The 13450-nt window shown below is 44.8% G+C and overlaps 1 protein-coding gene across 11 annotated transcripts in view; it reads left to right on the top strand.

Moving 5' to 3' along the window:
- Window positions 1-13450, top strand: part of LOC138611277 (receptor-type tyrosine-protein phosphatase F) — a 170603-nt gene that overhangs the window by 133162 nt on the left and 23991 nt on the right. For all 11 annotated transcript variants that reach the window (XM_069684267.1, XM_069684266.1, XM_069684271.1 and 8 more), the window contains 2 exons: window positions 6595-6743; window positions 10886-10998. In XM_069684267.1, coding sequence (XP_069540368.1) covers window positions 6595-6743; window positions 10886-10998 — 262 coding nt within the window. The remainder of the gene's footprint in view (window positions 1-6594; window positions 6744-10885; window positions 10999-13450) is intronic.

Raw genomic sequence — 13450 nt, 5'->3', positions numbered from 1 at the left:
GATGCTGCATTCAGGTGTGCTCAGGAACGTGAGGGATCAGACGCGTGTTGTACAACCCCACTTCCACCAAGCGTGAAGAAGATGTCTGCTTAATGGCAGTTTTTGGCCACTTAAGAGTAGGCATGATATCAATTCCACCACAGGGGAGACTTGATGTTCTCTGCGATTAGGTGGAAAAAAAACATGTGCCCAATAGCTCAGTATTGCAATTGGCAAAAAGGGTTGGAAAATATCGGCATATCGGATATTGGCCAAAAATCCAATATCGTGCATCCCTACTTTATGCAGAGCAAGTGTTGCAGGGATTAAAGTAAAGATCTGCAGTTAATCCTTACAGCCGCAGTAATTATATACAAAGTCAGACCAACAGTGAAACAGAAAAGAGAAGTTTAAATAGCTTGACATCCACAACTGAGCAGTGGACGATTTTGTAACAAGCCAAGGACGCGCACACATAGAAAGGAAGGACTGTCAGTTTCATACTACAGAGCGTGCCCCCTCAATGAACCGTCAGTCCAAAGTCCTGGATGAAAAAAAAAAAGCCCTCTTCAGGCTGTGTCACAAATTCACTAAAAATATTCAATCCTTGGTTCAAAGTACAGTAGAGGTGAGGAAAGAAATCCAATAACTGACCCGCAGCATATAATAAACGTGGGATTCTCAGTCACAAGATCACTGCAGTGCATGTAAACACCTTTTTTTCCCTTCAGTTCTCCCTGTAACCTTGTTTCTTGTGTGCATGACAACTTGCTGAATTCTGAGGTGGAGACTACAGGCAGGCTGTCATTGATCGCCGCGCAAATCCCCTAACCGCACTCTTTGGGAAACTCAGATACCACAGCAGCGTTTGTTTTTGTCACCCCCAACGCAGCACTTGCAAACATTTATTACCAAACACAAGCGGGTACAGAAGGTAAAGCAGGCAGCGGGATCGAGCAGTTGGCAGAAGCCGCCTCGAGCAGGATCTTCACCAGACCCAGGAGAATAAGACAACAAGTACTGGAGTAAATGACTTGTGTCTTTACTACACTTCCCCAGCACCACCCAAACTCCCTCAGCGTAGATCAAACAGGACCGCCAGGGTTTAATAAGCCCTCGTATATCAATGGCCACAAGCAGGCAGCAGTGGTTGGAGGAAAGAAGAGAGAGAAGGAAGGCGAAGGGGGATGAGAGAGAGAAAGAAGAAGAAGAGTGTGCCTTCATGTCTCCCCAGCACCCAAGGCAGATAAACAAGCCGGGGGAAGTGTGAAATGGGATGATAGATGCTGGGTGTGTATAAACAGTATCATTTAATGCGAGAAGAGAGTGAGGGAGGGAGGTAGCATGAAATATTGTGTGATGTGAGACAGAGAGGAAGGGAGGTGTTGGAGAGAGGAAAAGAGGAGAGCTAAATGTTTGTATTGTGTCCCGTCCAGCCTGTGAAGCCCGCATGAGAGGAAGTGAACTGGTTGGAGAGGAGGATGCTGTGCTAATGTGTGCTTTTCTTTTGATAAGGGAGAGGTGAGTTTGTGGCGCAGAGATGTGTTTACCACAGTGTTTTTCGTTTGCAGCGCTTTCCAGACATTTTATATTCCGCTCACTCGCTACAAGAATTGGCTTTGTAGCACTAATTCTGTTGGTGCTCTGGGCTTAAAACACCCTTAACATGGAAGGCCGGCTTCTTTCAAAAATCAAAAGGCTTCAACAAACAAAATCAAGAGAGAATTATGAAAACAAGATGCTTTTTTATTCCAGCAAAGAGTATAAGCGTATTCAAGGCCAACTTTCCACCGAGGGTGGTCAAAGGGATTCTCCATTCAACTGCACTGTGTCGCTTACACTCCTAGTTCCTTCTCCCCTCTAGTGATGCCTCCAGATATTCTGGGTTGCTTGGTATTCACACAGCCAGAGAGGGAAGAGTGAAGTTCTGGTGCTGAATGGGAAAGAGGGCATGTAAGGGGAAAACAAGTTGTGGAAAGAAAGTATGAAAGGAGAGCTACAGTGTGAGGGAGAAGGGTCATCATACAGGGGAGGCTAAGCCCTGCAGCCATGTTTCTGTTCCTCATAGATAAAGGCATTCTCACTCATACTATCACTTCTTCCTCTCAATTCTTGCACCTCTCTATTTTATGTCTCTATATCTCTTTCTGGAGCATGCCTCCTCTCCCTCCCTTTCGTTGTCTTTCCCCGTGTCATGCAACGATGAGCTCCTCAGCCTCCCCGGGGAGGCAGCGAGCGCGGCAGATACATAATGGGCGTCTTTGCATGTTTGTTTGTTTGTCTGGCACACACCCCCGCGGCTTATTTAAGCCACTTTTGGAGAGACGTGGAGCTCGCGGGGTCAACGGCGAGTAGAAACAAATGTGCCTGTGCTGCACGTAGCGGATTCTGCGCTCAGGGGACGGCAGAGCAGCGGCGGACTGGGGAAGTTGTGTAGCCCACAGGCCAGAACACTGACTCGATATACTGCTACAACCATAACACCTAGTTCAGCCTCTCTCTCTCTCTCTCTCTCTCTCTATCTCTCTCTCTCTCTCTCTGTCTCCCCGCTCTGTGCCATCTCTCATCACCCACTCTCTTTCTCTCTCTCTCTCTCGTTCTCTTTCTCTGTCTCAGACAAACACTTACAATCATACACGTACTCTCAGCGGCAGCGACCTAGACAAACATTCTTGTGGAGACTCAGAGGGACTTGAGAACAGGCTTGGATAAAATGATGTATGCTCACACGCACTTACACACACTTTTTATTTTGTCTTTTCACAGAATCACACGCTTGCTCTTTCTTTCACTGACAGATGCACACATATAGAAATACATTCATTCGCTCATTGTGCTTACAGCTGAATATACTGCACAGTATCAGGAGGCTGCGCTGTATGCAGGACAAACAGTCGTGTGCAGAGCAAAAGCAGGCGGAATATAATGCACCGCAATGACATCCCAGCTCCCATCAGCGTCATCTGACTGTAGCTAGAGATGCAATATTCGGGCAAAGTCATTCCGCCTCTGAGCTGGCGTCGGAGGTTGTAACAGAGGCAAATCTGCGTCTGTGTAAACAGCAGAGCCGGCAGGGCAGAACAGCGCTGTGTGTGTGTATTTGAAGCATGCGCTGTTTGTTTACACCCCGCGCACGTTTTGCTTCCACACTGCCGGAATGCTTTGTAAAAACACACACTGGGGCAGCTTTACCTCGGTGTTGCTTGGTCCAATGTAAAATGGCAAAGGCAGAATGACGGCGGAGCTTCGTTACGACGCTGAGGCAGAACCGCAGTGTAAAAAAAACTAATGTTTTACCTTCTTATTAATCTCTTTAAACAGACATCTGCAGCAAGTTCAGCTAACAATCCGTTCTACATCCAAAATTCAACTTGAGACAAACTCCCTTGACGCTGTGTCGGGAAAGCTGTTCAGAGTTCAGATTTCTTGACTTCCTCAAATGCATCAGACACGATGGATCCGACCTCCGTTCGACAAACGAGCATTTTAAAAGTAGTTTTCTTCTCCTCTTGAGGACAGACCTGACAAAGCTTTGTTTTGACTTTTTACTAATTTGCATCTTGATGTTTAAATTTCAGCAAAAGTAAGACCCGTTTATTAAAGTCAATCAAAAGAAAAACGCTTTCTTTTTCTGTAAACAATGCAGCACGCGGAAAAGGAAGTCTTGACTGGAAGTGGTTTATCAATAACTGCTAGCTAAATGATCACCGTTGTCCCCAGAGGCTATATCGTCATCAGACTATAGCTGATGGGATCCGAGATGGACTGTACAGTAATCACATTTATCCGCTGTCTTTACATCCACTGTCATATACACTCCTCATTTTCCTCTAAATTTCATACAGTTGTTTTTATCGAACCTGAATCCATTTTCAATCTACTTTCCAATTTTGATTCCTTTGTGGAATCTATTTAGGTTTTGCTCTTAGCATTTTTAAACAACTTCAGTTATAAATAGCTTAAAAGCCCCAAAGACTCAGCTGAGATCTAACTTGTCAGCACAACCTGAAACAGAGATTTTGAGCACAAACGATTTGAAATGGTGATTAAATATGTATCTTACACACTGAAACAGCCAGCGTAACCTACTTTCTTTATTTTCACAAGCTGTGGAAATTGCCCAAAGTACTTGAGTTCCTGATAAACTTCAAATTATGACATATAACTGTAAACATCTTTTCAACTGGGAGATTTTGAAATGTGACCGGTGAGACGATTTCACAGATGAGAGGCTCAGCAGTGGTGGCTTTTTGAACAGCAAAACATACAGCCCATTACTGAGAGAGAAGCTCAAACTAACTGCATCCATGTCCCATGTATTTAACTTGGGATTAAAGTTAATTATTTATACAACAGAGGTTAAAATGTAAAACCTGCTACCTGAATGTTATAAACAGTACATTGGTCGTATGTTTTCCTCATGAATAAGACAGTAGGTGAAAGATTCTTTAGCCTTTAAGCTCAGTGAATCCAGGTATTTAAACGTACACACTTATTCAGAGTGGTTACACACACACACACACACACACACATATACATCCCTCACTGTCTCTGACTCACTCTCACACATTCCTTCACTGCACCATCGCTCCATTGTGATATCACTCTGCGAGGGCATTAGGATCTGCGTGACTGAGCTTTTATCAGATATTAGGGCCGTTCAAATGGATGATCCCAGTACTTTGGCGTGACCAACAGACAAAAAGCCCTCTCTTTTTGTCCGTCCGTTCCCTCTCCTCTCACTCTTCCTCCCTTATCCGTCACTGAAAGCACAGCTGCAGTCATTTGTTACACCAACCCCGGAAAAAAAAAACTTTTTTCCCAGGATTCCCTGCAGGGCCACATCCTACAGCCTTTTTTGGGCCCTCCTGGAGGAACAGGAAGCCTCGCGTTGTCGTCACACTGGCACTGTCTCTCTGCTGTGTGGTTTCTCTTTGTTCTTAGATAATAGGTTCACACAGTCCGGGACAGAAGAGCTCAGTGTATTCATCTCTGTGTGAAGGAAAGATGCTGCTTTAAACTACTGCTCTCGTGTCAAAATGTGGCTCTTTTCACTTTCCTACTTGAGTTATCTTGTGTCTGAGGCTAATATCAGAACACTGTGGTTTGCACGTACACGATTGAGACATGCTGTAACATTCACACACCCATACAGTACATTTTTCCGGCAGTTGCCCAAGAGTACGAGATAACAAAACTATATGACAGAGCGCAAGACTCTTTGAGCTCATCTCAGCTTATCTTTCCAATTAATATCTGCCTGTGTGCAGAAGAGCAGGCTGCTGTGCGGCTAATGATCCGGATTACTGCTGCCTGCCGCCCCGCCACTCCCGCTGCACGCTGGGAGCCCAATTCCCTTCAAGGGCTGTGATCTGTCACCCATGCCCCCTCCGCATACCCGCCTCCTCTCCCAAACCTGCATCTCCCCTCGTCATTCAATAAGAGCCACGCTGAGCTCTAATGACAAATGCCTCGCACCTCCCTCTTTCTTTTTCTCATCTGTCACCTAACTCTCCTGCAGTTGGACTCCGTCTCCTTTCAGACACTTTTTTTGAACACCATCCTGTGTCGCCTCATGCACCCACTCCTCAGACACCCACTCACACGCACCTCAGTCCCTCCCTTCCCCCCTGCGTCATTTGAAGATGAAGGAGCGGAGAGATGTCTCATTTACAACCAAGGTGGAAACGCACCCTCGCCGTCACCTCCTCCTCCTCCTCTTCCGTCACGGTGTGAGCACTAATGAAGAAGAGATGAGTCCTCTCCTGTGCCCCCATTTATCTCTGTGGCCAAGGGACATGCACACTCATCCCTGCCTCTCTGTCTCGCCTCTCTTGCTCTGCTGTCTCTCACCAGCTCTGTCATCATCTAACGTGATGCAATGCTTTAATGGAAGCATAATAACTTCATTAAGCAGGATGGTTATTGTTTTTGGGAGGATGTCTTTTGAGTTAGCTTCATGGCTTGTTCCGTTGCATCCTTGAACCGTAGCTTATTATTAGCATAAATAACTTCTCAGGCTGCCAGAAGCAGGAAATTTGCATTCAGGTACTTTGATTCCTTTTCCTTAACAAGGTAGACATCGCAAACACTATATATGTATTTTTAGTGTTTCCCACAGTGTTAAATTAGCTTCAGAAAATACTGTATAATAAATGTCTCCTGATATTCTGCTGATTTAATAATGTAGGAGGTTGTCTGTTACCTTGTTATTGTCTCACATTGTTCACTTCCTGGATTTCTGATAACAGATTTATGACCTATATCCTTTTGTTATCTTAGCAGGTTAACACAAGCTTTACCTTGATTCTGTGTTGGAGGTTATGATGATGCATTTATGTTTCTTCACCTAGCCAGTGTACTTTGTGAAAGAGATTTAGAACAACCTCAAACTTCCTATAGTTCCTCTACAATTAAAACCATGCCGAAGAATGCTAACATGAACCTCTTTTCCCCTGTGATGCATAGACTATTTTTATCTCGCATTTTAGGAAGTCTAAAAACCCCTCTGGGCGAGCACATTTAGATAAGAAGGAACGTTGCATACATCTTATAGCTCTGCAGTATCTTGGCTCTCACACAGCTGTACTCTCCCTCTTTTCTTTTCCCCCACAGATGACGTTTTCAGCCAGTCCCTACTCCGACCCGGTCCACGTCAAAGCAAGCCTGGCTCAGGAGCAACCCGAGATGCTGTGGGTCATGGGTCCCGTGTTGGCCGTGGTCCTCATCATCATCATCGTCATCGCCATCCTGCTCTTTAAGAAGTAAGAGGCTGCGCTCAGTCATTTGTCTCCGTGTCGCTGTGAGGTTGAACTGCAGTGACACTTGTGATTGTAGGTTTCTTTTGGTTGCATCAGGAATGGTAATGAGACATGCTCCCTTCTGCCACTTGCACCAGACTGCTCACTCCACCAAACTGTAACATCCGATTTCCTTACCGCATATACAGTGTAACGGGAAAGGAACCAAAGGCCGATTGATTTGTCTGTCAGAAAATTCTCATTTCTCCCCAGAAGATTTTGGCCCAGTTGGCCGTTTTTAACAGTTCTATGTGAAGTGTCAGTTAAAATGGCAGCTGACATCCCCTCCCTAATGAAAAGCACAGCTTGGCTGTCAAAAACTCTTAGTTAGGAGGGAGAAATGTGTTTTGGGCAACACCAATGGTCATTTGAAATAAGAAACAGAAGGCTGCAACAGAGGGCTTAACTAGAATCTCAGTCAATATCCCTTAAAAGCAGCTCAGCTACTCCTGTGCAGCAGACCGGAGATACAACTAGTGCTGAAGGGATACGTTTATTAGTTGGTCGACTATTTAGGTCATCAGTTAATAATTTCAGGTAATTTATAATGTAAAATTTGTATATATTTTCTTGTTTCTATAACAACTAAACTTAAACATTTAGCTTTATATATTTGGAATCGGACTTTCTCACTTTGGGCCCTTGATAATAGTGAAAGGCTTTTTTCCCTATTTTATATATAAAATGTTTAATCAGTTATTCAAACAAAAATAGGAATGATTCATTGATAAAAAAAAATGATAGGGCTTCATTTAACAATTATTTTAGTTTTTCAATGAATAAGCTGTTCATTTGCTCGAATGAGGGTTTGTTCCATACCGCATAAGTAAACAGTAAAAAATGCTCATTGCAAGGTGTTTGTTTTCCAAAAATCTATTTGGCAGATTTCAGTTTTTACCAAGATCCTGTCCCAAATGTAACTCTTATCTATACCATGACATTTGTTCCATATAACATGTCAACACATAACCAAACAACACACAAAGAAATGTGAAAAATAAAATAGAAATAACATTTAAAAAATAAATCAATAAAAACATTTAAATCCATCCAAAATCCATCTCTTCCACCTGATTCAGAACTGGTTGCCAAATGGTGTAAAACTTGAGGGCACAGCCTTTCGCAGCATACTGAATTTGTTCTAGGGTCAGATGATGAATGAGATCTCTCAGATGATGAAGGAGCCTGTCTCTCCATTAAGTAGAATCCTAGCCAGGAGCGTAGCAAAGGCTGTCATGCTTTTGCTGCATTTGTTGAGCTGAAGGTCCGGTGGTGATTACAAAGGGTTTTATCAACTGTTTTGCTTTGTATGAAAAATAGCCAAAACTCAAAAATACAAATGTTTCTATAATGTAAGATTTTTTTCTGTTTTCTTTAACTTTAATTATGAAACAATTATATAAAATAGTTGCTGATTTGGACTCTTCAAAAGTACCAACATTACCTGCGAGCTATTATTTACCTTGGTGGGTTTCTTCCTGATTCAGCCCCCCTCTTTCCTCTCCTGATAACTTCTTTACAATTTCTCCATTTCACATCATACCTATTCTGCAACCTGCCATCCACAGCCTCCCAGGCTGCTCCATGGCTGCGGTCTCCAGCACACTTAGAAAGGGACCAGTTAATAACAGGCCTTGAGACAGCTCACTGCTGAGTATCACATCCTCTGTCTGGAGGCCCTTTCTCCATGTAGACACAGATCGACAGGAGGGACTGTGGGGAGGTGGCTGTGTGCCCTTTTCACTGCGGACTGGCAGAAAATGTGCAAAGGAATAATCACACCCTCGCTCGGGTTGTTATTGCTACCTGCATATTCGCCAAGATCAACACGAGCAGTGAACAATGATGAGGTTATTCTCGAAATGCTCCAGCGTGTGTTAAGATACCTTTTTATGCAGTGCTTTCAAGATGTGGTTTACAATTTTGGAGTAACTGGATTTAGCTCCCTGGAAATAGTACAGAAAAAAGAAGTTATAGTTCCATATAATTAAAATTTACCTTTTAATCCCCCCCTTCTTTTTGCCCTTTTTGAAAGCAGCAAACAGGAAAGGTGGGTACTGTCACTGTAACGTCATCACAACTTCATCTCCCACCACCCGAGTCCCTTTCATCCGTGTTGTGAAATTGCTGGTGTATGTATATTTCTGGGTTACAGGGTCAGCTTCCTCTCAGCTCCAGTAGGCTCTCCTCCAAAAATCCACTGAAACAGAAATAAAAGGAATCCTCTTTAAATTGGCATGTCTAATCTGATTCGTTCAGTTTTACATGACTTACAAGACATGAGAGGCAGCAGACTCTGCAGCCCTTGATAACTGGGGTCAGAGGAACCCTCAGGTCACCTCCGTGCACCAGTGCATGTTCCACATCTAGTGCCAGTGTTCCCCCTCAGATCGTCCTGTCTGCCAGGGTTTGTCTCCGTGCTGTGTTTCATTATCCAGCCAGTGTCAGCGCGCCCCTTCAGGATTGGCCCCATCTGAATATGCCAAGGCATCACCTGCTGCTGAATGGGCCATTGTGAAGTAAATGCCAGACAGGGAACTGCTGAAAAAGAAATGTTCCCATCTTTTAAGCTGACATTTTCCACCGAGACCCATTCCTCCACTTTTCTCCCCCTCTCCCTGCTTCCTCGTGGCAGGAGTCTCAACAAAGGGCCCTGTTCTACCCTCATTAAACGCACCCTGTACTGCACGCACTCATACACCCGCGCTGTGTGTGTGTGTATAAGTGTGTGTGTGCTTACATTCTCACACGTCTTAACCCTCACTTTGAGCCTGAGATGAATAACCCCATTGAGATTGCTGCCATGTTTACTTTAGCCCAGCACTAAAGTGTCATGTAGATTGGCATCTGATTGGGTCAGAGGGAGACATGAGGGGTGTGGAGAACAGCTCACAGATGCCCAACTCTTTCAACCCCCCCACCCTCCCCCAAACCCAGCCCTACACCAGCAGTGGTCTCTGGGAAAACCGGATACGGTCTGGCTCAAGTCTCGGCTGGAGAGGAAAAGATGCTTGTCATAGATTAGCCGTCACGCTGCTAGCATTAGCTTAAGCCCCTGCAGCATAAGATAACAGGTGGCGGTGAGGCCCAGGCCCCGGCGGCATGAGGTGGACGGGGTTAAGGCTGTGTGTGCACCACCAGCTTTATAAATTCTCACCACGCCGGGCTTCAACAGAAGGCCCTGCTCCTGCCTAAAACCCGAGCTCGCCACTTGCAAATGGAGTGCAATGAGATGTGAAATTTCCACAGGGCGCCCTGATGCTTCTTTCCGCCCATTTCCATTTGCAGTCAGACGGCTTGTGAGTCTGCAGCTGTATCTGTGTGACTGTGTGTAGCTGTGAAAGGGAGAGAGGTGGGGAAGTGTACATCTGTGTGTGTATGTCAACAGATGCTGGCTGTCTGAACATTAGAATACAGGCGGTCTGCGTTTTCTATCCCTCTGTCCGCCTGATGGACAAAGTTGCGGTTGACTGAGCCGAGCCAATCTGAGCTGTTCCGTGCTATGCTAGACGCAGCTAGCCCGGGCCTGGCAGTGCAGGTGCTGCAGAACTGGTCTAATTACCCAGTGTTGTGCCACCCAGCTGATGAGCTAATTACAGCAGCCGCCTGTTTTCCTCTCAATCTGGAAAGCCAGTAAACACAATGTGTTGTTAGGGCACACACACAGCAGCAAAAATCACACATTTTAATCTTTGCTACACACAAACACGCGCTCATGTACACATACCCACACAGCAGCTGTCACCTATCCAGCGGCAAACAAATCCAACCTAGCCCACTCCAGGAAAATGATGCCATTCCTTCAAACACATTAAACTCCAGTTGGCAAACTAATGGGGGTAATTCCCTGATACCTACTGTCTCTTGAAGTGCTGATCCTCACAACTAGTTTTGAGAACAGTTAACCATTAGCCTCATCAGGCGTGAAACACAGTGAGAATGTATGCATTTTTTACTTCAGGCCTTTTCTAACCACATAGAGGAAATTGACGTAATCCTTCATCATCCTGTCATTTTCACTTGTCCTTAACTTGATGTATAGAATTAGAGATCTTTATTTAGTAGCTGGTCTGTTAACACCTCACTGTCTGTTTCTGTCACCTCAGGAAGCGGGCATCGCCCCTACCCAAAGATGAGCACTCAGGTGGGGTGAAAGACTCCCTGCTGGCCAACTCCTCCGACCCTGTGGAGATGAGGCGACTCAACTACCAGACCCCAGGTAATAGGTTCACCTGTAATACATGTATTTACATTTGGTAAAGTTCGCTCTCACTTCCTTCAGACACTCCTTCAGGACGCTGGTTCATTCTTATAAACTTGGTCATGTCAGGATTAAGTACTTTCCAATAGGGATGCACTGATTGAGAAAATCAGGGCTGATACCAATACTGATGTTGAAAACAACAATTTTGCCGATGGCAGATGTTTGTTTTCCTTTCACATAAAAATAATCTTTTTTCAAAGAAAAACTGCCTGAAAAGCCTTTTTAGGGATCTGACAGAGGCAGTACGGTGCGCCTCGCATTTAACAACCTGTAAAGCGCCAGGCGCACCGCACTGCCTTTTTTGTTGAAGCCTACTGTTGAAAAAAAAAGCAGCTTGTTTTTTTTTACTGTTGTTCAGGCAACCACGGAATCATAGCTGTCATTAATCTAACCGTTATATTGTAAACTGACAGAAGGCCCGTCCCTCCTTTCATCCGATTGGACACTGAGAAAAAACGCCCATGACGTCGGGCGCTTTTCTGCTTTGAGTTGAGTTGAACACTCAGAGCGTTTCCTCAAAAACGCGAGGCGCACCGAGCCGAAAAACGCGTGGTGCTCTGCAACGCAAAAGCAGCATGCAAAAACAGTGACAAAAAAGCCGCCACCTGCTACTTAAAGGCGCTCTGTCTGATCGGGACCTTAGCCTGTTTTAGAATCACCTGGTCATAGTACAAACATTTTTCAGTTCTAACAAAATAAAAAATATTTTTGAAAATATTAATACTTTTATGTTACAATTAAATTCATTCATTAAAGGCGTTCATGTTTGTCATAATTAGGGTCATGATTACAACTTATATGATGACATGAACGCTATTTTACTATTATTACACATAATTAACCTCCACTATCTTTCATGGACATGCTACTGGTATATTCATTTTTCTGTTTTGTTGTGTTGGGAAAGTTAAAGTTTTGTGTGACTGTTTATACAGCACCAAGAGTCTGAATTCTAACCAGGGTTGGAAAGAGTGCAGGTTCTGTCAACATTTCTTTCAACAAAAAAAAGAGTAAAAGGTATATTCTGCATTTCTGCGCGGAGAATTGAATCGACTTCATTCCAAAAATGAAAATCCTGAAACTCATCAAATGATCCCATCTTGTAGCTGAATGAAAGTATCTTAAGGTGACTCATAGATTTAATGGTGTTTTGTATTTTCAAGCTTTTTCCCTGAAACGTTGTATATTACATATCAACATTACAACTACAGCTCTTTGTAGCAGGTGTTGCTGCGTAAAAGTTCTTTGTCCTGCTTACTTTGTTATTCATTTCAATCTGACTATTTAAAGAGAAAAGAAAAAAGATGGACGATATGACAAACTAAAGAAATCATGTTCGCCATCATGCCCAACTGTGGAGGTATCAGAAGATTCATGAAGAGTGGATTCAGATTCCGTCCACGCGCAGTGGTGAAGTGGGGGGGGGGGGGGGGGGGGGGGGGGGGGGGGGTTGGAGAGGGGGAGGGGGTTGTGTCAGGGTGCCCGCCTCAGCGTCAGCCTTCTTCCTTTTTTCCTCCTGATCTCCTCCCTCCTCTCCCAGTCCGCGCTCCTCCTCCCTCCATGAGCTCCTTTCATTCCCCCTAGCTGGTAATGAGTCCTGCTGCCTCTGATGTCAAGGTGAGCCAGGCGGAGGGAACAATGGAGCTGAGAGAAAATGTCAACCCCAGTGCACGCGCGTTTGTGCGAGTTTCTGTGTGTGTATGTATGTGTGTGTGTGTGTGTGGATCCCTTCTCACGGGTTATTAAAGATCCTGTTCCCCGTACACACACACACACACTCTCACACACACACACACAGCCCCTTTGAACCCCTGCAGAGGAATTAAGCAGCGCTGCCGCTCTAAAAGAGCCCTGTTCTTCCATCCTCCCACTCCACCTCTTTCCTCTTTTGTCTTTCATTTCTCCCTGTAGGGTAATCTCTCTCTTTCTTTTCCCCTTTCTTTCCCCCTGCACGTCAACATGTATCTCCTTCTTTCTCTGCCTCTGCACCTCACTGTTTTGCTTCAAGAGCGGTGATTATCAAAAATCACCATGGCTGCGTCTCGCTGGTGAAAACATGCGAGATTCCAAGGCTGAGCTGAGTGAATATTGAGCAGTCTGTTTCTCTGTCCTCTCGCTCGCTCGCTCTCTCTCTCTCTTTGATTCGCCCACAGCAGGTGAACATTCCTGCTCTGATTCTGATTGTTGTTAAGTGGTCCAGCCGATTGCAGCTCATGTCTCCAGCACATTGGTTTGTTAAACAGACCCCGGCCGTACCGTCCTTACGGCACTCCAGCAGCAGGCGTGTGGTTCTTTGAGTAACTGACCTGGTTTATTCTGGGCAGACCTGGTTCACATAGTATTTGCAAATACCTGACAGGGATCACTCAAAGTTGACACTTTAGAAAAGCACCTTTTAAAGGGAACT

Source organism: Semicossyphus pulcher, unplaced genomic scaffold (genome assembly GCF_022749685.1).
Source record: "Semicossyphus pulcher isolate SPU_LCO1_2020_fin unplaced genomic scaffold, fSemPul1.0.p SCAF_7, whole genome shotgun sequence".
Taxonomy (NCBI): Eukaryota; Metazoa; Chordata; class Actinopteri; order Labriformes; family Labridae; genus Semicossyphus; species Semicossyphus pulcher.
Note: the sequence above shows the minus strand (reverse complement) of the source record. Positions and strands in the feature narration are given on the sequence as shown.